Genomic DNA, 26,530 nt, shown 5'->3' on the forward strand with positions numbered 1-26,530 from the left:
GTGCCTTTTGGCCAAGAGACGTTTGACAGCTTACTCACCATGGCTCCCCCGCACTCCGCGTGCTGGCCATCCACCACCTTCGGCTTCACATTGAAGACTTTAAGCCATAGCCCGAAGTGAGGTTGGATGCGGAGGAAGGCCTCACACACGACGATAAACGCCGAGATGTTGAGGAAGGAGTTCGGGGACAGATCGTGGAAATCAATCCCGTAATAATACATCAGCCCGCGAACAAAAGGGTGGAGTGGGAACCCTAGTCCGCGGAAGAAATGAGGGAGGAATACCACCCTCTCGTTGGGCTCTGGCGTGCGGATGATTTATCCCTCGGCCGGCAGGCGGTGGGCGATTTGCTTCGCCAAGTATCCGGCTGCCCGAAGCTCAGTAATGTCCTCTTCCTTGACGGAGGAGACCATCCACTTGCCCTAACCTCCGGATCCTGACATAGTTGGGTGCTAGCTCAAGTGGGAAGGAGATGAGAACTTGGGCACTGGAGCTCGAAATGGCAGAGATAGAGAGAAGGCGTGGGAGAAGAGGGGCGAGTCCTTATCCCCTTATAAAGGCAGTAAATGTTGAGCGCCTCCCCACTCGCCTTAGAATTCGCCTATTCCCAAGGGCTATATAAACGGCACGGTTGGGTTACCCATACCCGCATTGATGAGAATCCCGCAGTAGAGGGACACGATCTCTGCTTTGACAAGACGTGCCAATGGCAACCGCATCTCGAAACATGGAACGATGAACACAAAACGGTCCGATTATGACCGGGCTGACGTAATGTCATGTTGTAAAAAGCTGTCAGCGGATTGGACTCGTGCAAGTATTATATTCTCTCTGCGGTTGTGTGTGGTACGTGTTACAGGTCCAGATACTATCGCCGCATCCGAAGACTATCTTGGAGTATGGAAAAAAGGGGAACACGCCTTGAAATGCCGAAGACAATCTGCGCGCCGGACTCCTCGTCATTGAAGCCAGGTTCAGGGGCTACTGAGGGAGTCCTGGACTAAGGGGTCCTCGGGCATCCGGCCTGTTATTCATGGGCCGGACTGGTGGGCTGTGAAGATATGAAGACCGAAGACTCTACCCGTGTCCGGATTGGACTCTCCTTGGCGTGGAAGGCAAGCTAGGCGATCGACTATGAAGATTCCTTCTTATGTAACCGACTCTATGTAACCCTAGATCCCTCTGGTGTCTATATAAACTGGAGGGCATAGTCCGGATCGGAGAGACTCATTACCATAGTCATACAGGCTAGACTTCTAGGGTTTAGCCATTATGATCTCGTGGTAGATCAACTCTTGTAACACTCATATTCATCAAGATCAATCAAGCAGGAAGTAGGGTATTACCTCCATAGAGAGGGCCCGAACCTGGGTAAACATCGTGTCCCCCGTCTCCTGCAACCATCGAGCTTAGACGCACAGTTCGGGACCCCTACCCGAGATCCGCCGGTTTTGACACGGACACAAACCTCTGCACTTGGAGGCCCAACAACATCTACAAGAAGAAGGTTGCCTAGTAGACATCAAGCAGTTTCCGGCGCCGTTGCCGGGGAGGTGAGTGCTTGAAGGTATATCTTTAGATCTTGCAATCGAATCTTTTAGTTTCTTGTTTTATCACTAGTTTAGTCTATAAAACAAAATTACAAAAAATGGAATTAAGGTTGCCTCATATGCTTCATCTTTTTAATATCTTTCGTGAAAATGATGGGAAGGAAAATTGTGCTCAAGTACTAGAAGAAGAATTACATAGAATGCTTGGCATAAAATATGTGAATGATGAGCATGATTGCAATATTGTTAGTATGAACTCTTCGAATACCCATGATGCTAATGATATGCAAAGCCACAAGCTTGGGGATGCTATGTTTGATGAAGATGATATGTTTAGTCCCCCAAGTTTTGATGAGCAAATTTATTATGATGAAAGCATGCCTCCTATTTATGATGATTATTGTGTTGACACGTATGCTATAAAGAATAAAGATAACCATGAAACTTGTCATCATGATTTTAATTTTCAATTGGATTATGCTTCACATGATAGTTATTTTGTTGAGTTTGCTCCCACTACTATTCATGAGAACAAATTTGCTTTTGTGGAGAGTAATAAAATTTCTATGCTTGTAGATCATGAAAAGAATGCTTTATGTGATAGTTATATTGTTATATTCATTCATGATGCTACTGAAAATTATTATGAGGGAGGAACATATGCTTGTAGAAATTGCAATATATCAAGTTTCCTCTCTATGTGCTTAAAGTTTTAAAGTTATCCTTGTTTTGCCTTCCTATGCTAGTTGATTATTGTTCCCATAAATTATTTGTTCAAAAAATCCCTACGCATAGGAAGTGGGTTAGACTTAAATGTGCTAGTCATATTCTTCATGATGCTCTCTTTATGTTTCAATTCTTATCTTTTATGAGAGCATCATTGAAATCATCATGCCTAGCTAGGGGCGTTAAACGTTAGCGCTTGTTGGGAGGCAACCCAATTTTATTTTTGTTTCTTGCTTTTTGTTCCTGTTTAGTAATAAATAAATCATCTATCATCTGGTGAGATGGGGTTTTATGTTTTAATTAGTGTTTGTGCCAAGTAAAACCTATAAGATCTTCTTGGGTGATAATTATTTGATCTTGCTGAAAAAGACAGAAACTTTCTGCTCACGAAAACAATTGTTAAAAATCACCAGAAAGTGATAAAATACTGATTCCAATTGCAGTAGAACAATAAATAAATTATCTAGGCCTTCCTATTTTGGTAGATGTTTCTGAGTTACGGAAGTATTCGAATGATACAGATTGCTACAGACTATTCTGTTTTTGACAGATTCTGTTTTCTATGTGTCGTTTGCTTATTTTGATGAATCTATGAGTAGTATCGGGGTGTATGAACCATAGAGAAGTTGGAATACAGTATATATTACATCAATATGAATTCAGAATGATTTCACAACAGTACCTAAGTGGTGATTTATTTTCTTATACTAACGGAGCTTACGAGTTTTCTGTTAAGTTTTGTGTTGTGAAGTTTTCATGTTTTGGGTAAAGATTCGATGGACTATGGAATAACAAGTGGCAAGAGTCTAAGCTTGGGGATGCCCAAGGCACCCCAAGGTAATATTCAAGGACAACCAAGAGCCTAAGCTTGGGGATGCCCCGGAAGGCATCCCCTCTTTCGTCTTCGTTCATCGGTAACTTTACTTGGAGCTATATTTTTATTCACCACATGATATGTGTTTTGCTTGGAGCGTCATTTTATTTTATTTTTTTACTTGCTGTTTGAATAAAATACCAAGATCTGAAATTCTTAAATGTTAGAGATTCTTCACATAGTTACATAATTATTCAACTACTCATTGATCTTCACTTATATCTTTTGGAGTAGTTTGTGATTTGCTCTAGTGCTTCACTTATATCTTCCTAGAGCATGGCAGTAGTTTTATTTTGAAGAAATAGATGAACTCTCATGCTTCACTTATATTATTTTGAGAGTCTTTAGAACAGCATGGTAATTTTCTTTGGTTATGAATTTAGTCCTAATATGATGGGCATCCAAGAAGGATATAATAAAAACTTTCATATAAAGTGCATTGAATACTATGAGAAGTTTGATTCCTTATGATTGTTTTGAGATATGAAGATGATGATATTAGAGTCATGCTAGTTGAGTAGTTGTGGATTTGAGAGATACTTGTGTTAAAGTTTGTGATTCCCGTAGCATGCACGTATGGTGAACCGTTATGTGATGAAGTCGGAGCATGATTTATTTATTGATTGTCTTCCTTATGAGTGGCGGTCGGGGACGAGCGATGGTCTTTTCCTACCAATCTATCCCCCTAGGAGCATGCGCGTAGTACTTTGTTTCGATAACTAATAGATTTTCGCAATAAGTGTGTGAGTTCTTTATGACTAATGTTGAGTCCGTGGATTATACGCACTCTCACCCTTCCACCATTGCTAGCCTCTCTTATACCGCGCACTTTTCGCCGGTATCATACACCCACCATATACCTTCCTCAAAACATCCACCATACCTACCTATCATGGCATTTCCATAGCCATTCCGAGATATATTTTCATGCAACTTTCCACCGTTCTGTTTATTATGACACGCTCCACCATTGTCATATTGCTTTGCATGATCATGTAGTTGACATCGTATTTGTGGCAAAGCCACCGTTCATGATTTTCATACATGTCACTCTTGATTCATTGCACATCCCAGTACACCGCCGGAGGCATTCATATAGAGTCATATTTTGTTCTAAGTATCGAGTTGTAATTCTTGAGTTGTAAGTAAATAAAAGTGTGATGATCATCATTATTAGAGCATTGTACCAGTGAGGAAAGGATGATGGAGACTATGATTCCCCCACAAGTCGGGATGAGACTCCGGACTAAAATAAAAAAAGGAAAAAAGAGGCCATAAAAAAAGAAGCCCCCAAAAAAAAGAAATGAGAGAAGAAGAGAGAAGGGGCAATGCTACTATCCTTTTACCACACTTGTGCTTCAAAGTAGCACCATGATCTTCATGATAGAGAGTCTCCTATGTTGTCACTTTTATATACTAGTGGGAATTTTACATTATAGAACTTGGCTTGTATATTCCGATGATGGGCTTCCTCAAATGCCCTAGGTCTTCGTGAGCAAGCGAGTTGGATGCACACCCACTTAGTTTCTTTTGTTGAGCTTTCATACATTTATAGCTCTAGTGCATCCGTTGCATGGCAATCCCTACTCACTCACATTGATATCTATTGATGGGCATCTCCATAGCCCATCGATACGCCTAGTTGATGTGAGACTATCTTCTCCTTTTTGTCTTCTCCACAACCACCATTCTATTCCACCTATAGTGCTATGTCCATGGCTCACGCTCATGTATTGCGTGAAGATTGAAAAAGTTTGAGAACATCAAAAGTATGAAACAATTGCTTGGCTTGTCATCGGGGTTGTGCATGATTTAAATATTTTGTGTGATGAAGATAGAGCATAGCCAGACTATATGATTTTGTAGGGATAGCTTGCTTTGGCCATGTTATTTTGAGAAGACATGATTGCTTTGTTAGTATGCTTGAAGTATTATTGTTTTCATGTCAATATTAAACTTTTGTTTTCAATCTTATGGATCTGAATAGTCTTGCCACAATAAAGAAGATTGCATTGATAAATATGTTAGGTAGCATTCCACATCAAAAATTCTATTTTGTCATTTACCTACTCAAGGACGAGCAGGAATTAAGCTTGGGGATGCTGATACGTCTCCAACGTATCTATAATTTTTGATTGTTCCATGCTATTATATTATCCATCTAGGATGTTTTATATGCATTTATATGCTATTTTATATGATTTTTGGGACTAACCTATTGACCTAGAGCCCAGTGCCAGTTTCTATTTTTTCCTTGTTTTTGAGTTTTGTAGAAAAGGAAAACCAAACGGAGTCCAATTGACCTGAAAATTGACGGAGCTTATTTTTGGAACAGAAGAAGCCCACGGAGCACCGGAGATGGGCCAGAAGGTTCCCGAGGCACCCATGAGGGTGGGGACGCGCCCCCCTACCTCGTGGCCGCCTCGGAGACCCCCCTGACTTGTTCCCGATACCAACACCTCTTATATATACCCACACTTCCAGAACTTAACCTAGATCGGGAGTTCTGCCGCTGCAAGCCTCTGTAGCCACCAAAAACCAATCGGGACCCTGTTCCGGCACCCTGCCGGAGGGGGAATCCCTCTCCGGTGGCCATCTTCATCATCCCGGCCTCTCCATGATGATGAGGGAGTAGTTCACCCTCGTGGCTGAGGGTATGTACCAGTAGCTATGTGTTTGATCTCTCTCTCTCTCGTGTTCTTGAGGTGGTACAATCTTGATGTATCGCGAGCTTTACTATTATAGTTGGATCTTATGATGTTTCTCCCCCTCTACTCTCTTTTAATGGATTGAGTTTTCCCTTTGAAGTTATCTTATCGGATTGAGTCTTTAAGGATTTGAGAACACTTGATGTATGCCTTGCATGTGCTTATCTGTGGTGACAATGGGATATCACGTGATCTACTTGATGTATGTTTTGGTGATCAACTTGCGGGTTCCGTAACATTGTGAACTTATGCATAGGGGTTGGCACACGTTTTCGTCTTGACTCTCCGGTAGAAACTTTGGGGCACTCTTTGAAGTTCTTTGTGTTGGTTGAATAGATGAATCTGAGATTGTGTGATGCATATTGTATAATCATACCCACGGATACTCGAGGTGACATTGGAGTATCTAGGTGACATTACGATTTTGGTTGATTTGTGTCTTAAGGTGTTATTCTAGTACGAACTCTATGATAGATCAAACGGAAAGAATAGCTTCATGTTATTTTACTACGGACTCTTGAATAGATCGATCAGAAAGGATAACTTTGAGGTGGTTTCATACCCTACAATAATCTATTCGTTTGTTCTCCGCTATTAGTGAGTTTGGAGTGACTCTTTGTTGCAAGTTGAGGGATAGTTATATGATCCAATTATGTTATTATTGTTGAGAGAACTTGCACTAGTGAAAGTATGAACCCTAGGCCTTGTTTCAACGCATTGCAATACCGTTTGTGCTCACTTTTATCATTAGTTACCTTGCTATTTTTATATTTTCAGATTACAAAAACCTATATCTACTATCCATATTGCACTTGTATCACCATCTCTTCGCCGAACTAGTGCACCTATACAATTTACCATTGTATTGGGTGTGTTGGGGACACAAGAGACTCTTTGTTATTTGGTTGCACGGTTGCTTGAGAGAGACCATCTTCATCCTACGCCTCCCACGGATTGATAAACCTTAGGTCATCCACTTGAGGGAAATTTGCTACTGTCCTACAAACCTCTGCACTTGGAGGCCCAACAACGTCTACAAGAAGAAGGTTGCGTAGTAGACATCAATCGTCGTCTGGACCGTCGATGTCTTCAGAGGCGTAGTCGAGCATGTCGGTTAAGTCTTCGACAGTGGCTACCAAGTGGGTGGTGGGTGGGACGCAAAATTCCCCGCACTCAGCCCCTAGTTCGGGCTGGGCGTAATTCGGAGGTGATATCTCCGTGATGGCGAGAGACCGCATTAAGTCCAAGGCCTCGCTTCTGAGTGAAGGCCGGACGGGGAGCCGAGGACCTGCGGAGCTGGGCATGGCAGGTTCTGCCAGGTTGTGCTCGCCAGACGCAGACGTCAAGAGTTCGGAGTTGGCATCCAGAGGCGAGTTCGGCTCTCCGATGACAAGGAGGGTCCTGGTTGAATCCAGGATCGCCGAACATACAGTTGCTTCTAGGTCTTCAACAAAGAGCTCCACGGGAGGGGAGGGTCCCGTGGGTTTTAAGATCCCATCTTCGGATGAGGTGGCCTGCCCTGGATCTATGGCCAGGGAAGGGATGATAGTTGGTCTTTGAGCGGCGCCTGATGACGGATCCGATGGGTTGCCTTCTTGGAGATGAGGTGTGACACCCGGATAATTATGCTACAGTAAACCTACGCTAATGATGCCACGTCACCACAGTTACTGTTGCTAATCTCGTGTTAGTTCGAAACCGATTCAAATTCAAATTCAAAATCAAATCAAACAGTAAAAAATTTCAAAAACTAAAACTAAAATGTGACAAATGTGACAAATAAATTCATGAGTAATAATGTGGAGAAACCAACATTTCTTGTAATATTTAAATGCACTAAAACAACCAAAACAGAGGGCAAAATAATTAATTAAATGCCTTTTATAAAGTTATAATAATATAACTAATTTAGTAGTGTGCCAAAATAATTGTGGCAGTGGACTAATTAGTAATATTAATTTAGGTGCTCATTTGGTATTTTATAAAACTAACATAAAAGAAACTTCAAGTGAAAATAGTAAAGAAATAAAATAAATAAAAAGAAAAGGTCTAAACAAAAACAAAACAAAACAAAGGAAAAGAAAGAAAACACCCCCCAGGCTCCGGCCCAGCAGGCCACCAGCCCAACTAGGCCAACCAGGCCAGCCCAGCCGCGCCCCGACCCTCACTCCCTTATCCCCCGGGGCGACCAAACCCTAACCCCGACCGCACCACTCCCCCCCCCACTCGTCCCACTCCTCCCTCTGCCCCCCCCCGATCCAGATTGGATCAGGCGCTCGGCGGCGCCTCTCGCCGTGCCGGCCGCGTCGGCCATCGACCTGGACCTCGCCGGACCTTCCCCCGCCGTCCTCTACGCTGTCATCCCCGTCTGCCTCCCCGCCGGACTGCACGCCTCCTCGCCTCGTCCTCAACGGCTCCACCGAGCCTCGCCGCCCCTCTTCCCTCCATCGACCGTGAGCGAACCCCCTTCCTCTGTGCCTTCCTCACGCAGGCCCCCCTGCCTCGTCCGGTCACCCCGTGCGGGCCACGCTCACCACGCCCGCGTGCCTCGCACTCGCGTGTCGCGCCTGGCCACCCTGTGCGCATGTGCCCTTGCCTACTCTACGCACGGGCACTGTCGTCACCGCGTTCATCCCATGCTCCAGCTCGCACATCGGCGCCCCGACCGCGCCCTGCCTGCCGAGCCCACGTCCCGCGGCCGAGCCGCCTGGCTCCGCTGCGTGCACGCCGCACGCACACGCGCCCTCGATGTGCCTCTCCTGCTACTGCTTCCGCGGTGCACAAGCGCACCCCGCCGTTTCCGCGCACGGTTGCAGCCTCTCGCGTGCCCGGCCTCGCCCGCTCGCCTACGCGCATCCACCCCGTCGCGCCGCGCCTCCCCCTGTCGCCTCGCCTCCCACCTCGGCTCCGCCGCGCCAGGCCGCGCCGGCGCCGCCCCTTGCTTGCTGCCGCTGCTCCACGCCGGCTCCCGTTCGGCCCCCGCCCGGGTCGGGCGCCAGCCTGCCCCGGCGCCTCCACTGGTTTGGGCAGGAGCGCCATTCGCCCGATGCCCGGCGCCCGTTAGGCCCCTCTAGGCCACAGACACATGGGGCCCACGCCCCTCCCAGAACGATTTTTAAAGGAATTAATAAAAGTGATAATAAATAAATAAAAATATTAATTAATTAATTAACTAAAATAATTAACTTAATTAATTATGTTTAGTTAACCTAATTAACTAATTAAACTAATTAACTACTGTTACTTAATTGAACAGTCAATGACACGTGGGTCCCACTGGACCCACACGTCAGTTTTGACCCAGTCAACCGCACTGTTGACTGCCGACGTCATGATGACGTCAGCATACACTATTCTGGATAATGTTGATTTAAAATGATTAAATAAATTCTAAACATAATTAAAACTTTAGAAAATCATATAAAATAAACCGTAGCTCAGATGAAAATGCTTTCTACGTGAAAGTTGCTCAGAACGACGAGACGATTCCGGATACGTAGCCCGTTCGTCCGCTACACATCCCTAGCATAGCAAACTTGCAACTTTCCCCCTCCGGTCCATCTTTGCGAAAACGCAAAACACCGGCAATACTTTCCCGGATGTTTCCCCCCTTCGCCGGTATCACCTACTACTGCGTTAGGTCACCTCTAGCACCGTGTATTGCCATGTTACGCTTTGTGATGCTATGTTTGCATTATATTTATTGTTTCTCCCCCCTCTTCTCTCGTTAGACACCGAGACCGACGCCGCTGTTGGTGACCCGTTCGACTACGGTGTTGACGACCCCTCCTTGCCAGAGCAACCAGGCAAGCCCCCCCTTGATCACCAGATATCGCCTACTCTACTCTCTACTGCTTGCATTAGAGTAGTGTAACATGTTACTGCTTTCCATTTATCCTATCCTGATGCATAGCCTGTCCTTGCTACTACTGTTGTTACCTTACCTGCAATCCTAAATGCTTAGTATAGGATGCTAGTATTCCATCTGTGGCCCTACATTCTTGTCCGTCTGCCTTGCTATACTATCGGGCCGTGATCACTCGGGAGGTGATCACGGGTATATACTTATATACTTTACATGATACCTGTGGTGACTCGTAGGAGTACCCGCGAGTGATTCACGGATTGGGACCGAAAGGACGTTTCTCCCGACGGCCCTCTGAGTGAACCTTTGTGGCGGAGCGGCAGAGCAGGTTGAGACCACCTAGGTGAGAGGTGGGCCTGGCCCTGCTCGGCGTTCGCGGTTACTTTAATAACACGCTTAACAAGATCTTGGTATTTGATCTGAGTTGGGTCGTTGACCTTATACGCACTAACCGCCACGTGGGACAAGATATGGGCAACCGGCGTCGTGGTATCAGCCGAAGCTCTTTTTGACGTCAGCGACTGAGCGGCGCGCGCCGGATTGGACTGGAACGCCTACTCTTGTATAAGGGAGGCTAGGTCTACTTCCGGCCGCATACGCAACATGCAGGTGTGCAATGGGCGATGGGCCCAGACCTCTGCGCGCATAGGATTTAGACCGACGTGCTGACCTCTCTGTGGAGCCTGGGTGGGGCTGCGACGTGTTGATCTCCCGAGGCCGGACATGACCCAGGAAAGTGTTCCCGGCCAGAGGGATCGAGCGTGTCGGGTAATGTGGTGCACCCCTGCAGGGAAGTTTATCTATTCGAATAGTTGTGATCTTCGGTAACAGGACGACTTGGAGTTGTACCTTGACCTTATGACAACTAGAACCGGATACTTAATAAAACACACCCTTCCAAGTGCCAGATACAACCCGGTGATCGCTCTCTAACAGGGCGACGAGGAGGGGATCGCCGGGTAGGATTATGCTATGCGATGCTACTTGGTGAACTTACCATCTACTCTCTCCTACATGCTGCAAGATGGAGGTGGCCAGAAGTGTAGTCTTCGACAGGATTAGCTATCCCCCTCTTATTCTGGCATTCTGCAGTTCAGTCCACCGATATGGCCCTTTACACATATACCCATGCATATGTAGTGTAGCTCCTTGCTTGCGAGTACTTTGGATGAGTACTCACGGTTGCTTTTCTCCCTCTTTTCCCCCTTTCCCTTCTACCTGGTTGTCGCAACCAGATGCCGGAGCCCAGGAGCCAGACGCCACCGTCGACGACGACTCCTACTACACTGGAGGTGCCTACTACTACGTTCAGGCCGCTGACGATGACCAGGAGTAGTTTAGGAGGATCCCAGGCAGGAGGCCTGCGCCTCTTTCGATTTGTATCTCAGTTTGTGCTAGCCTTCTTAAGGCAAACTTGTTTAACTTATGTCTGTACTCAGATATTGTTGCTTCCGCTGACTCGTCTATGATCGAGCACTTGTATTCGAGCCCTCGAGGCCCCTGGCTTGTATTATGATGCTTGTATGACTTATTTATGTTTTTAGAGTTGTGTTGTGATATCTTCCCGTGAGTCTCTGATCTTGATCGTACACGTTTGCGTGCATGATTAGTGTATGATTGAATCGGGGGCGTCACATGAGGAATGGTGGTCGAGGCCGTGAACCCTTCGAAGATCAAGTCTCCTCGGATATCGGTGACGTAATTCAGGCTCCCAAATCTGATCTGATGACCAAGAGCGTAGCTGTCGATCTGCTCAAGGTGACCAACCGAATTGGCGCATAGAGCGAAGCCCCCGAAAACAAAAAGTTGACCGGGGAGGAAGGTCTCCCTGGAAATAGCATCGTTGTTAATGATCAAACGAGCCATCGAACCTTCTGCCGACGACACAGTGGAACTCTCAATGAAAGCACCAATGTCGGTGTCAAAACCGGCCGATTTCGGGTAGGGGGTCCCGAACTGTGCGTCTGATGATCGAAGGTAACAGGAGACGGGGGACACGATGTTTACCCAGTTCGGACCCTTTTAATGAAGGTAATACCCTACTTCCTGCTTGATTGACTTTGATGAGTATAGGGGTTAAAAAAGTTGATATACCTCGAGATCGTAATGGCTAAACCCTAGATGTCTAGCCTGTATGAATTCTGATAGCCTCTACGGACTAAACCCTCCGGCTTATATAGACACCGGAGGGGGCTAGGGTTGTACAGAGTCGGTTTACAGAGGAAGGAAACTACACATCCGGACGCCAATCTTGCCATCCACGCAAAGGAGAGTCCCATCCGGACACGAAGGAAGGTCTTCTGCCTTGTATCTTCACGGCCCACCAGTCCGCCCCATGTCACATAGCCCGGACGCCCGAGGACCCCTTAATCCAGGACTCCCTCAGTAGCCCCTGAACCGGTCTTCAATGACGAGGTATTCGGCGCGCAGCTTGTCTTCGGCATTGAAAGGCGGGTTCCTCCTCCGAATATTTCAAAGTAATCTTCTGAATAAAAGAACTGTATGCGGCTCTGTATACTAGTCGCAACCCTCAACCTTGAAGGCAAAAACACTTAATTCAAATAAGGTCTGTCAACTGACAACCCTTTCAGCGAAACGTCACGTCTAACCTTTTTATCATTTCAAACCATTTTTTGGACTTCCGCTTCGCGTTTCGAGGCGGCGCCTCCATTGACACGTCTTGTCAAAACAGATATCGTGCTCGCTTATTGCGGGATCCTCATCAATACGGGTTTGGGTAATCCAACCGTGCCATTCGCACGACTCCTTGGGAATAGGCGGGTTTTAAGGCTTGAGGGAGGGTGCTTGATATTCACTGCCTATATAAGTAAGATCCATCTTTTCACCCCACGCCTTCTTCCTTACTCTGCCTTCCCATCCTCGAGCTTCAGCGCCCAAACTTTAATCTTTTTCATTGCTGAAGTCGGCCTCGTTCGTTAAATTTATAGTCAAAGTTAGATTTCGGGAAACGCGTGCGCACAGCTAATCCCACGAGCGAAACACGAGGCGGTGAAGCGCGCGTTTATCCTCTAGTCTCTCTTCTGCGTTGCGTATCTTTTTCCTGAATGACGACGGACGAGGTTAATGGACCGGACAGAGTCAGCTCCAAGCGACAGCAACTGTTCGGCCCGCCGGTCCGCTGCTTGTTTGCTAGTACTACCAGAGCACGCACAGCACAGAGCGCATGGCCATCCATGCGTCGGCTGACAAGAGCATGAGCCAGCCGGATCTACTTGTCGGTGAATGCGCCTGCCTTGCCTGCTGCTCGTCGCTGCCTGTGTGCAGCGTGTGGCCAAACCGCGTCGGTAAAAGCGGCACCCCACTGTGCGGTGCCTGGGCTGGGCGGAGCACCGGGCATGTCATGTGATCGACCACCGGAGCCAGGACGACGATGGCGGCATCGCCACTACCGCCCCTTGCGGTCTCGCGAAGCTTTCCGGCCCGACCTGTGTGCGGCGCAGCTGGCCCTGCGCGTGCACCAGATTAGCAATGTGGCCACAGATAGCCTCCGGTGGTTTGCTTGGTGGACCATTCCGTTTCCTCCATGGCCGCAACCTCACTCCATGCCTCTTCTTCGTGTAATGCCAAGCCACCAGCCCGGTGACAGAAGGGACGCGAGAATCTTGCATCGTTGGTGGCTACGCTACGCTCGCGACACGCGCGGGTCGTCGTCCCGGCAGGTCGTGTACCCTTCTATTGAAGTGCTCCTGCTACTATTAGCATTTTTTAAAGTTTAAAAATTGCAGTGGCGATTCGGAGTATTCGAGTGGCATGTATCCAATTAACTCTAATGTTAATGTAGTGACAGCCGTTCGTTTGCAGCCTCGCAGCGCAGCTCTGCCTATCAGTGGTCATGCGTGGTTGCAGCTTGAAAGCTGTCGTCCATTCATGAATGCAGAGAGATCAGTGCTACTCCAGAGCGATTTTGCCAAAGATTGCTCCTTCCTCTCAGTCTATAAGAAGAAGATTAACCTTGTTTGACTGGACCAGAGCTCCAGTACCAAGTTGATTGATTAAATCATGTCTGTCAGCTGGTCGCGCCCTCCTGCAATCACAAGCTCTTCATTTCCTAGCACCGTACATGCATATGCATGTGTCCACGAGAGTGTCGAGGTTGCTATAAGAAGTGACGCTCCTCCAATCTCCCTCCTCCTCACCGACGCGCACCACGGTCCCTGTCTGTCACGTTCGGCCCCGCTCACTCCCCAGTGATCCCACTCCCACCACGGAATGCCACCTCCAACTCCAAGAACCAAGCGACCGGAAGCGGCCAGGCTCCTCCTCCTCACCACCTTCCTCCTCCTGCTCCTCACATTCCTCTTCGCCCAGAGCGCATTCGCCGCCGACGACCACCACGACGGTGGTCACCACGCACGCATGCTCCTCGACGCCAATGCGGACGCGGATGCCGACGCCGAGCACGCGGCGGCCGTGGACCGGCATTGCGCGGGCATGCTGCACCGGGACGTGTGCGTGTCGACGCTGGCGGGCATCCAGGGGCTCGCGCGGAAGCCGCTCGGGGAGGTGATCTCCAAGGTGGTGGAGCGCGCGGCGTCGGCGGTGCGTGCGGCCGCGTCCAACTGCACGTCCTACCTCTCCCGCCCGCACCGGCTGCGGCTGCGCGACCGCCTCGCGCTCTCCGACTGCCAGGAGCTGTTCGGCCACACGCTCAACCAGCTCGGCACGGCGGCGGCCGAGCTCTCGGCGGGGAACCGCAGCGCGGAGGACTCCATCTCCGGCGTGCAGACGGTGCTGTCGGCGGCCATGACCAACCAGTACACCTGCCTGGAGGGGTTCGCGGGGCCGTCGGCGTCGGAGGACGGGCGCGTGCGGCCCTTCATCCAGGGCCGCATCTACCACGTGGCCCACCTCGTGTCCAACTCGCTCGCCATGGTCCGCCGCCTCCCGCAGCGCCGCCGCGGGCGCGCCCTCAGCGCGAGAGCCACAAGAAGAAGTGCGGCCGAGGCGTTCGAGGGGTACGGGCCGGTGCGGCGCGGGTTCCCGGCGTGGGTGGCGGCGGCGGACCGGAGGCGGCTGCTGCAGCAGCAGGGCGTCGGCGTCGGCGTGCCGGACCTGGTGGTGGCCAAGGACGGGAGCGGCAACTTCACGACGGTGGGGGAGGCGGTGGCGGCGGCGCCCAACAACAGCGATACGCGGTACGTGATCCACATCAAGGCCGGGGGATACTTCGAGAACGTGGAGGTCGGGGCCGAGAAGACCAACATCATGCTCGTCGGCGACGGCATGTGGAGGACCGTCATCAAGGCCAGCCGCAACGTCATCGACAACTACACCACCTTCCGCTCCGCCACGCTAGGTATGTCATGCGAGTCCACGCCCGTGCAGACACAGTCAAATTATTACCGCGCAGCCCCATCTTAGACACGAACAGTGGCGCTGCGCGATCGATCGCGTACTGTTCGGCACGAGCCGATGTCGGCATGCCGACGCCGACGCCGGCATGGGCATGGCCGGCCGGACGGGTGAGTGACGCCGTACTGACACATCGTGGGAATGCAAGTGCACGCGCCTTGGTTGTTTGCGTGGGATGCCGCTCGTGACCGAGCGTCCGTCCGCGGTACATTGATCACGAGTGGCATCGGTCAGGTAACAACGGGGAACAGGCCCTGCTTCCATTGCTTCTTCTAGGAGACTAGGACTAGCGCCCCTCTACCAGTAGCGTACTAGGTGCAGGGACGGACTGGACCACGTCGTGACTGGTTGGACAAATAGTTACAGACAAATATACTAGTGCTAGCTAGGGTGCCATTCGCATTTGGATTGTATCATAACAGTTCATCACGAGCTCTCCTCCCTGCCTCCGGATAAATGGAAGTATTCTAGATACATCCATTTTTTATCCACTTCTTCGACAAGTATTTCAGACGAAGTGAGTACAAATGATGCACTTACACACTCGATGAGAGCTCACGGTTCGGATAGTTTCTGCAATGCAGACTAGAGTAAGTGATCATTGGCATTTGGAGTTGTGGAGCACGGGAGTTAGTTATCATGGGTAGGCTTGGTAGGTGAGGGCGCCGTGAGCTAGCTAGCCATGGACGAGCACGTATGGCAAACCTACACTGACACGCGAGCTAGCTCTGCCGGTGTAGGCTTGTGGAATTGGAAGTGCGACGGCAGGATGTGGTCCATGGTAGCAGAAACCGACCCTGTGATCTGACCGCATTCAACAGCCACTACTGCAAACAAGCAAACAAAGGGCAGCCCATTGTGGCACGATGGAGCACCTTCTTTGGGCGCTTCGATCTCTCTCCTTTTACATTTCTCTTTTTTTCCCCCCTTTTCTCAGTGGACGTGAACTGGTGTCTAGCTCCGATCGATCGAGCTGGTCCCCTACGATCGGAGTGGGGATGGATGGCCCAGCCTCAAATCCTCAATCTTCTGCAGGCACCGACACATAGATTCGTCTGAGTACTCTAGGTTGCCAAACAATGAGCACTCGTCCAGTGGAGGGCAACACTTAGCACATGCACGCATGCCTTTCACAACAGAAAGAAAGTCGTTTTGATAATACTCATGCTCAAGATGAGCAATCCAGCTAGGTCCTCTGATGCCACCTTAAGCCAGGCAACAAGAGCAAGCCGACGCTGGTCGTGACGATCATTCGAGTCGGGCTAGACCGACATGCATGGCCTATGCGGCCGGCCGGACGCGGCCTCGTCCACCACGCCGGTACGCACTTTCCGGCGTTGTCCGGTTGCCCCATCGGTACAAAACACACGCATTTTTAGTTAGGACAGAACATGCATTGCATGCGCGCCTCAAGATAGATAGGGGACGGGTGTGGTGCAGGGAGGGCCCTCCACTGTGATGATTAGCCACAGCGGAGCCTTGATTAACTCCGTCGCCGAATGTGGCACGCGGTGTGGTTGACACGGCGCTGTCGTCGTCCAGACGTCCACGGTGTCGGTGCGACGAGACGACGCATCGCCACCCGCAAGACCGGTACCCTCACGTGCCTCTGTTCCTCGCATTCACTCGTCCATGGCCTGGGCTGGCCAGTGGCCACCCGCGTTCGGCTGCACGACGCGGAGCCGCAGACCGCACACGACACGACTTGCACCACACCAGTGTGGCAACCGGCAATAAGTACGCGGACGCCTTCACGTGCAGCAAGAGCCATAGATAGAATCTACTACTCGCCTGAATGTAATGGCTCATAAAGTTTCAGTTTTGGTAGGTCGATGGATGGATGGCTCTGTACGTAGCTGACCGACATGTGTTAATTTAATGAACCTTAACTTTGCAGCGGTGATCGGGACGGGGTTCCTGGCGCGGGACCTGACGGTGGAGAACGCGGCGGGGCCGGCCAAGCACCAGGCGGTGGCGCTACGGGTGAACGCCGACCTGTCCGCCTTCTACCGCTGCAGCTTCGCGGGGTACCAGGACACGCTCTACGCGCACTCGCTCCGCCAGTTCTACCGCGACTGCGACGTCTACGGCACCGTCGATTTCGTCTTCGGCGACGCCGCCGTCGTGCTCCAGAACTGCAACCTCTACGCGCGCCGCCCGGGCCCCGGCCAGAAGAACGTCTTCACCGCGCAGGGACGCGAGGACCCCAACCAGAACACCGGCATCGCCGTGCAGGGCTGCAAGATCGCTGCCGCCGCCGACCTTGTCCCCGTGCAGGCCAACTTCTCCTCCTACCTCGGCCGGCCCTGGAAGACCTACTCCCGGACCGTGTTCATGCAGTCCAAGATGGAGAGCCTGGTGCACCCGCGCGGGTGGCTCGAGTGGAACGGCACCTTCGCGCTCGACACGCTCTACTACGCCGAGTACATGAACCGGGGCCCCGGCGCCAACACGTCGGCGAGGGTGGCCTGGCCGGGCTACCGGGTGATCACCACCGCCGCCGACGCCGGCAACTTCACCGCGCAGGCGTTCATCCAGGGCGACCTCTGGCTCAACTCCACCTCCTTCCCCTACTCGCTGGGCCTCGGATAGAATAGAAATGAGTGGGTTTTTGAACGACAAAATAAGGGGTGGTTCGTCTCAGGTTTAGTCAGGAAAGGGGTTATACTAGGTTCTCGTTTCTTCCCGTTCGTCTCTACTGTATACACTGAAGAAAAACTGTTAGTGCCAGCCCATGTTCAGATCTGCAATGCCCATTGGTAGTGTATAACTATTGTTCAGATCTGTAATAGTCACTGGTACTCATGTAACTGTGCTGGTAGGGTTGGACTCTTTACAACAGAGGACGAAAATTAAGGATGTGTCATGGTTCTAGTGGGCAAATGACAAGGGAAGCGACAAGGCAAACAGGGAGTGTACATGGAGGAATCTAACGCCACTTATTCACCATGCTATCTACCCGTGACTGATTATGTCCTTAACTGACCTTCTCCAGAGGCTTGCCGTCCCCCTTTTATTGAATCTGGACCTCATCGTCTTCTTACAGCCTTGCCCTTTGCAGCTCCAGCTTCGCGATCGTGCCGAGATGGACTTCATCAGGGCCGTCAGCGAGCCGCAGTGTCCTAGCGGTTGCCCATAGATGGGATAGGGCCGTGTCGGATGAGACCCCGGCGGCGCCGTGGACTTGTATTGCCATGTCAAGCACTTTCAGGGCCATATTTGGAGCCGCCACCTACACAGAGGCCAGATTCACTGAATTTTTGTTGCTACAATTCGTTGAAAATGAAGGTGCTAAAGTGCTGTAACTTTTACCTTGGCCATTGCGAGGATCCCACGGGCCTTCTTGTTCCCATGCCTGTCGAGTTGATCGGCTGCTTCAAGCACCAGAAGCCTAGTTTGCTCCAGTTCTATCCGACACTGGAGTCCACATTCATGTTAGAGCTAGATATACATCATCGCTAAAATGCTTCAAAGAAACAAATGGATGAACAGTTCAATCTGAGAAGCTGAGTGGGGATGTTTATTTGTATGGTCTCTGGACGATTAACATCATAACTCCCTGGGAAACCAAAAAGAACAATAAAATGATATCTAACTAATGTGGTTTTTGACGTCTGAAACAGAAACACTTTTTTTTTGCTTTATTCAAGGTTTTGTAAATAAACCATGTAAACAGTTTATTGGATCATGCAAGCAATCAAAGAGGTTATACCTTTGCCAGGTCTGACTGAAAGGAACCATGCTGTGCAATCTTCTTTCCAAAAGCGGTCCTACTTAAGGCCCTCTCAACCATCATATTCATGCCACGTTCCGCTGCTCCTATTAGTCGCATGCAATGATGTAATCTTCCAGGACCTAGTCTTCCCTGCAGAGCAACATAAATATGACATCGAAAGTACAGGTTGGAAATGATCGATAGTAGTATCAGAACAGTTCTGCTTACTTGAGCAATCTCGAAACCACGTCCTTCTCCGAGGAGGATATTTGTGACAGGAACACGCACGTTATCAAAAGTAATCTCTGCATGTCCATGCGGTGCATCATCGAACCCAAAGACTAACAATGGTCTCTTTATCTGCACTCCGGGTGTGTTGATATCCACTAAGATCATCGACTGCTGTTTATGTCTAGGTGCAGAGAAATCTGTTTTTCCCTGCATGAAATAAACACCGTTTAACATTACAAGAAACATACACATCACCCACAGCACTGCTCTCATGGATAGATGTTGTAGTTACCATTAATATCAGGATTTTACACCTCGGGTCCATAGCCCCACTGGTCCACCATTTCCTGCCATTTATCACATAGAAATCTCCCTGCCTGTCGAGGGAAAAATATTAAAGTAATCAGCAATGCAGAAAGCTCAAAGTAAAGAAAATGATGACATTTTTATAAACTATCAAAAGAGGAGGGGCAGGAAATGTATGCCATGAGGATATCATTGATTTCCTGTTAATACACAAGAATTTGGAGGTCTCCACCAGCATACTATAATTGTTTTTTTGCTGTTAAACTGAAAATAGATTTTGAGATGAGAAAAATAGACAAAAGAAATGCTGGCATCTGTAGGAACGGACCGGCTAAACATAACCACTCCCTCCGCCCATAATATAAGAGCATTTAAACGCTTTTATATTATGGGACGGAGGGAGTATATGATAGCCCATAACAAGGTAATAGCTTTGCAACTAAAGAGAGGCAGAGAGGCAGTAGTAAGCACATGTGACAAGATATCAACAACCTAAAGCAGCAACTATAACATGCTTGTTGCCCACAAATATTTTATTTGTATTATTACCTGGATACTGCACATTCTATGTTTGTTGCATCTGAAGATGCAACTTGTGGTTCTGTCATTGCAAATCCCGAACGAATTTTCCCTTCCAGTAGAGGAACAAGCCACTGCTTCTGTTGCTCCTTAGTCCCATATCTCAACAGGACCTACAATGCGATTTTCATATCATAAAAAATTGTCAGATACAAAATTACTAGCACCAACCATAACAAAGCATTCACAGTTGAAATATATTTAAGATACTGATAAAAATTATTGGCATGCTAAAGATGGCACATTTCCAAGGAGAAACATAAAGATGGCGTCATTCATCGATAATTTGGAGATTTTATACAGATAGATATTTTCAAAACAAGTAATTTCTCAAAATATGTTTGGCTAGTGGGGTAAGATACAGTGACAGCCTTTGAGAATCATGCCTATAAAGGAACATGATGAGAAGCCCTACCTCCATATTACCCGTATCGGGTGCACCACAGTTAAATATTTGTGGAGCCCAAACTGACCGGCCCATAATCTCACATAAATATCCATACTCAAGATTTGTGAGACCAGCACCTAGCAAAAGATCATTTGAACTTCCAGCAGAAACATGAGATTGGTCCTCAAGTAGTAGCTTTCTTGCTCTAGCTGCACTGTCAAGCTGCAGATTAACAATTTTAATCAGCACAGAAGTCCGCATAATATAGAAGCGCCCTTCATTACTATAAGAAATAAAGTTCTTAATTTTCTGGATCAGGTAAATATGAAAGCATGAAAAGAAAATAGTGAGTACCGGAATAAATAAGTTCCACAATCCCTCCTCTTTTGCTAATGCTTTCAAATTTTCTTCTTCAGGATGGATTGTCCACCGTGAGGTTGATTGTGCATGTTTGTATAACTCATCCTCCTTGGGATATATATGATCTTTCATGAACTTCATTATTTTTTGCCGTAGCTGCATAACCTTTTCGCTAGGAACAAATTTGCCTTGACCATTTGTCAAAGTTGAATCTTCCTGCTCTACATGGAAACCTTGCCTGGGAGCCTTCGAGACATGCATACCTGTTAAATGTGAACACTTAGTTAACAACATTTGAGTGCATTAGACTTTACAAGAATGATGATTGCTCCTAAAAGGCGATAAAGGATCATAACCACATTTTCCATGTCTACGTGAAGCAGTTTATTTGGAAACAGGAACAAGGTTTAAGAAAACGAAAAGATCTTGCCCACAAAGCACACTCAAACATGTGGCAGGAAATTTTTAAGACGAAGCTGTGAAATATAATTACCTGTAGCAGGGTGTGCTCGCAGGACATTTTCTCTATTAATGTAATCCCAGGCACAGTCAACCATAACATTGGCAGCCTTGCCGGCAAATCTAGCACGCTCACCACCTGAAGCATTACCCTGTGTGCCAGCTAAAATAAATTAGAATATATAAACAGGCACAGATTTCATGAGTTAAAGACTAGTACCATAGTCCATCTGTGGTATACTCCTGCATAGATAGATGCCCCTCGAAAGAGTGAAAAGGCAATGTAGAACTTCCAATTTGCTGCAGGCCAAGGTCGTGCCTGAGGGAAATTTAGAAGGAGAAAGTGAACGATAAAAAACAGTGAATAAGATTGGCGTTTTATTCAGCCAGCATGAAAAAAGAAGCAACACGATGCTTACAGACATAGAGCAGTACACAGCTAGGTACTCCTCCAGTTGAGGAATGCCATCTGGAATGCCAGAATGTTCAAATCCTCCATACGAACTATTTTCACTGAGTGTTGCATCAATGATATATGGCTGCAAAGATAAATAATAAACAAAGTAAAACATACAAAATCACATGACCTAAATGCTATGCAAACAGGTACAAGAATTTCTATTTTTGGTGAACACATGGTACCGGTACAAATAATGATGAGCAAATAGGACACAAACTTTTCTTCAGAATTACCTAGAAAAAACTTCTCAGACTTAACACATAAAGTTCAGGTATGACCTTTGACCTATGTTGATGGTTGTGACTATCACACAACTCAATTAAAACAGAATATATCCAGAATTCAAGAAAAATAAGCTTGCTGAAAACAAAATATGATATTATGAAATATTCATATCAAAGTGACCCCAAGATATCAAGAGTATATTCATCCTGCATTTATTATAGAACTTCAGTCAAGGGTATAGTAGGGCAATTCCCTACAGTTCTTTCAAGACAACTTCAGCTAAATCATGGTGAGCAAAGTGATATAACGCCCAATGCATAGAGTCACCTAAGCTATAAAATCATATCAGAAGAGCTATAACTGTTTTTAGAGAACATGCAAACAGCACAAGAAAACATGTCGTAAATAGGTGAATAATTCCTAACAATACTATGTATAAGAAGATATTTCACATTTTCCCTAACAGAGTTTCATATTTCATACCATACAGCTGTAAGCAACATCACACATTTGATTCCCCAAAGTAGATAATTCCCAATCAAGTACACCTATCACTCGATCCTGTAGAGAAACAGAAAAGATATTTTAAGATCAATGAAACAGAAGCAATAATCATATGAAATATTTAAATAGTGTAAAGTTGTTAGGAGATTACATAAATACCTCAGTTGGGTGAAAAACAAGGTTATCAACACGATAATCACCATGAACAAGGCCAGTTCCCAATCCTGTCGATGAATCTTCTTCTGGTATATTTTCTTTCAACCAACCAATCAGATCAAGCATCTTCTGATAACGCGCAGGCTTCCCTTCACCGGTTGAATGAAGATATTGTTTTCCCCATCTTTCTACCTACCCAGTAAACAGTAAGCATCTTTAGAAACAAATGGAATATCACATCCACTGGTATCATTATTCATAACAGAGTTCTTAATCAAGTGCCAAAGTGCAAAAAAAAAGACAAGTTAATCAAACTGATTAAGAACTCTATAAGCAAATCGGAAGTGTTTCCGAGTATCATTGCTTTGCTTCGCTGTTGATAGTAACTAATCACAGACCCTCTGGAGGCATATCAAAGGCTTGTTGGTGTTTCATTCATTTATCCTCACAAAACCAGATATTAGATGCACATATAATATGTTAAGTTGATATATGCATGATCCTAGAGCTTCCTACCAGATGATGAGGTGCTTGAAGAGTAGCCCTGTGAAAGCCAAAAGAGCCAACTACTGCATGGCTGTACCAAGCAGGTTGAATTTGATAGGTTATTTGTCAATGAGAAGCTGGACAGCAACATGCTGAAGTTTGAGCATGTCAAGTCCGGTGATCAGTGGCTTACGGTTTCACTAAGCGGATAGATCCCAGTGAGGATAAATGTGTATTTATCTCCATGTTCATCTGTTTTTCCTCTCCGGGACAATAAATAAATGTTCCATGCAAGCCAATGCATAAGGGCATTGATAAACGTTTGAAAGTGCATTAATTATCTCTTTTTATGAAGGACAAACTAGACATGAAATGGCTAAAGTTACATTAGAAGTGTAGAGAAGTATTTTGACAAACGATTGAGAGGTTAAAATGACACATTTCAAAACAGATGGGGTAATAAGTGTTTGAGCGGTGGTCCCATGATGATATGTATTGGAGTCTAGTTGTAATCAAAGAAATGTAAATAAAGAGTGTCGGGTCCTGAAGGACAATACATAATTATCCCCCTAGTTTTCTGTACAATAAGAGGTAGATTGACCTAAAAGCAACACCAAAGTAGTTTATATCGCCCCAAGAGGCATAGTTCATCCTTCAAAATTAAGCTACACGTGAGACTTGTACTTAGTGTGAGAGTACAAAAGCTTTTACTCCCAGCATTGCACCCTGGGAGACTTGTCTTATGCAACTCAATGGTAATGGAAATAAATTTGAGTTACTTTTGTCCTCAGAAAACAGTCAGGGGAGGGAGGTAAATACTCCATAACACTTACTTGTCTTTTGCAATAATTGTCTCTTCTTCCATACTTATGCAATCCAACTGCAGTCGCATCAATTTTGTGTACAGCAGCCAAAGTTTTTGCAGCAGCCAAGTATATATTCCTCCGTTTCTCTGGGGTTACTCCCTGCGTAAGAAATGGGTACAAGAGATCACAAAACTACCATGAATATAACCATTGCCAATTTCACACATTCATTTCCTTAAACTGGAATTATGGGAAATCTGATCCCAGCTCTCAAAGTGGCGTACAGGAGCGAGGGGCTTGGAAAGTGTCATTGCCTTTTACAGTTTGTGTTTAATATAAGTCTTGTGGGTTCAAACCAATGCTAAGGTTTCTAGTTGTCGATGCGATTTTAAGACTGCTCTCTGTATGTTCCCATACATTGGATACCAGCACAATAACACTGTATTTGTGCTATAACTACTACTACCATAACCATAAGCTAGGTAAATGTCTGGTGGCGTGTGTTTGTACTGGGTGCTTGATGATCGGTGCTTTATATATAAAGCGGGGCGAAAGCCTTTTTCGGTAAATGTCTGGTGATGGGCAAATACTGTCCAAACCCCTCATGGAAACATTACCCACTAACAAGTACTACCTATAGGTTGATGAACTGGTCAATAAATCTTAAGAAAGGGCAGAATAAGGACACTCGGTAAGAAGCGTACCGTTAACTTGTTATTAAGATATAATGCTCCTTCCAGATACTCCATTATGTAGAACGGGGTTCCGATCACACTAGCATCAGTGCAAAGGCAAAACACCTTAGGGACAGGAACATCCGTGTAGGCACCCAAAGCTTTGAGAACCTGCTTCCATAAGAAAAGCAGCTCAGACAATAAACTCACATCACTTCAGAGAAGGGAACAGCAACACATAAGATGCATTTCGCACCAACATATCATGTAAACCCTAATCACAATATCGCAATCGTTTTCCTCTAAGCAAATATGACAACTGCTCTGATAAATCTCCTAATCACACAACAGCGGAGTAGAAGGTCCAAATGGGTGTTCATAAGCACCCAAAATGAACTGTTTGGTTAACTGGGACCAAACATTACATGTACTATTTCATCAATCAAACAAGAGGTAGAATTAGTATGGCTCCCTTCCGAGTTCAGAAGTAGACGGTACTTCCACCGGAGCACAACCACATCACCCCGAGCGAGCATAAGCGGCACCTAAGACTGACTAAGAGCGTCTCTATCCCATCCCAGATCGAACCCAGTTTTCACAGCGGATTAAGTTCAACTAAAATCGGGAACCGGGAGCGGGAGCAACAGCAAGCCCGCGGGAACCGAAGTGGGCACCGAGGCGGAGGAGGATCTGGGCCGGACCTGGAACTCGCGCTCGACGGCGTGGGCGGACTGGAGGATGGCGCCGGCGGGCTTCTTCCGCAGCACGTAGCGCCGGGCCTCCCCGCCGGGCGCGGCGGCCTGGATGCAGTAGGTGGGGTTGGACTGGCCGTGGCCGAACTGCGTGAGGGCGAGCGACGGCGCGGGCGCCGGGAAGCCCGGGACGTGCGCGGCCGCGTAGCGCAGCAGCGCCGCCTCGTCCAGCGCCTGCGCCGCGTGCACCGGCCGCAGCAGCTCCGAGGTCAGCGTCGCCATCCCGCTCGCTCGCTACCCACCAGTCCCCGTGATTGGATTGCGAGCGGAGGACGAGGGGGACAGACAGGGGACGACGACTGTGGTGTGGAACAGTTCGCTTCGCCCTCTCTGTTTTTTTTTCTCCTTTCTTGTTTCGGCGGGCCTTGATGGTTGATCGTGGCCGTTGCCGTTGCCGTTGCCGGCCCGCACGGAGTTGCGTGCGCGCCTCGTAAACATCGGCGTATATGCGTACTAGTATCTCGGATGATGCGACTTTGGGCGAAGACGATTGGTTTCGCCATTTGCGTCGCCGGCTTGCCGAACTGGGAGTCCGGAACGCGACGTGACAGGCTTGGATTCGGTACGGTGGTGGCAGGGACAATATCCGGTGGAGCGCCTTTTTTCCCTCAAATGATAAGTGTCACCATGTGACGCCAAGAACTACGGTCATGACGTTTTTACAACTAAAGTTGTCATCCGAAGAGAAAAAAAAAACTGAAACTTGTGTCGGCTTAGTCTATTAGAGGTGCTTATAGGGGTAGGGTGTGCGCGTGTGCGTTCATAGGGGGGTGAGTGTATGCGCGTTTATATGAGCGCTTTGCGTCTGTACTGTGTTAAAAAAAATGCCTCATCCACGCGTCACCAAACTTGTCGTAAAACGTTCGGAGTTGCCATGTGTTCGCGAAATCACTAGTTCAGGAGTACTCGTTGCAAAGATCACTCCAACTTCCCAGGTTGCGACAAATGGCGCACATGCAGCGCGCCACTTGTCGCAACCTGGGAGTTTTTCCTTTTTTCGTAGATCCATTTATTCAAAATGTTTTATCTCTCAAACCGTGCGTCCAAATCTCAAACCGATTTCACCGTTGGATTCTTCTGTTAGAATCAATTGTATAGGGATAGGATTCCGTTTGAATTGTAATCTGTTTCTATCCCTTCTTCTGTTATTTCTTCTGTACACGATGAGATCGATCTCTCCTTCTCTCGGTCGATCTCATCTACCTTGTAAGCCACGGCAAACCCCCAATATATACAAACGCGGCCCAGACGAAGGGTTTTACGCTTCCTCATTATCTTTCATGGTAACAGAGCCTCTTCCTCAGTAGATCGGAATGAGATCGCATCTAGCTAC

The 26,530-nt window shown here is 47.6% G+C and overlaps 2 protein-coding genes across 2 annotated transcripts; one reads left to right on the forward strand and one right to left on the reverse strand.

Moving 5' to 3' along the window:
- Positions 1 to 13,792: 13,792 nt before the first annotated feature.
- LOC109781257 (pectinesterase) lies at positions 13,793 to 17,955 on the forward strand. Its single transcript, XM_020339861.4, has 2 exons — positions 13,793 to 15,040; positions 16,994 to 17,955. The coding sequence occupies exons 1-2, from the start codon at positions 13,954 to 13,956 to the stop codon at positions 17,686 to 17,688; spliced, it is 1,782 nt and encodes a 593-aa protein (XP_020195450.1). The 5' UTR covers positions 13,793 to 13,953; the 3' UTR covers positions 17,689 to 17,955.
- LOC109781256 (probable acyl-CoA dehydrogenase IBR3) lies at positions 17,834 to 25,627 on the reverse strand. The gene is made up of 16 exons (XM_020339859.4): positions 25,147 to 25,627; positions 24,476 to 24,616; positions 23,799 to 23,930; positions 22,483 to 22,671; positions 22,303 to 22,380; positions 21,554 to 21,673; positions 21,355 to 21,453; positions 21,169 to 21,286; positions 20,670 to 20,938; positions 20,343 to 20,537; positions 19,898 to 20,040; positions 19,335 to 19,419; positions 19,040 to 19,249; positions 18,809 to 18,961; positions 18,409 to 18,513; positions 17,834 to 18,328 (listed from the first exon to the last, which is right to left on the reverse strand). Exons 1-16 carry the CDS (start codon positions 25,417 to 25,419, stop codon positions 18,137 to 18,139), a joined length of 2,502 nt encoding a protein of 833 aa, XP_020195448.1. The 5' UTR covers positions 25,420 to 25,627; the 3' UTR covers positions 17,834 to 18,136.
- Between the last annotated feature and the right edge of the window lie 903 nt (positions 25,628 to 26,530).

The sequence above is a fragment of the Aegilops tauschii genome, chromosome 2 (genome assembly GCF_002575655.3).
Source record: "Aegilops tauschii subsp. strangulata cultivar AL8/78 chromosome 2, Aet v6.0, whole genome shotgun sequence".
Classification (NCBI taxonomy): domain Eukaryota; kingdom Viridiplantae; phylum Streptophyta; class Magnoliopsida; order Poales; family Poaceae; genus Aegilops; species Aegilops tauschii.

What these genes read in the sequence shown, in the direction of transcription:
- LOC109781257 (XM_020339861.4), top strand. Translation starts at nt 13,954, where the DNA reads ATGCCACCTCCAACTCCAAGAACCAAGCGACCGGAAGCGGCCAGGCTC. An exon ending in CTTCCGCTCCGCCACGCTAG is followed by an intron (nt 15,041 to 16,993) that starts GTATGTCATGCG and finishes TTAACTTTGCAG; the next exon opens with CGGTGATCGGGACGGGGTTC.
- LOC109781256 (XM_020339859.4), bottom strand. Translation starts at nt 25,419, where the DNA reads ATGGCGACGCTGACCTCGGAGCTGCTGCGGCCGGTGCACGCGGCGCAG. An exon ending in CTGTGTACTGCTCTATGTCT is followed by an intron (nt 21,454 to 21,553) that starts GTAAGCATCGTG and finishes AATTTCCCTCAG; the next exon opens with GCACGACCTTGGCCTGCAGC. An exon ending in GTAAAATCCTGATATTAATG is followed by an intron (nt 19,250 to 19,334) that starts GTAACTACAACA and finishes TATTTCATGCAG; the next exon opens with GGAAAAACAGATTTCTCTGC.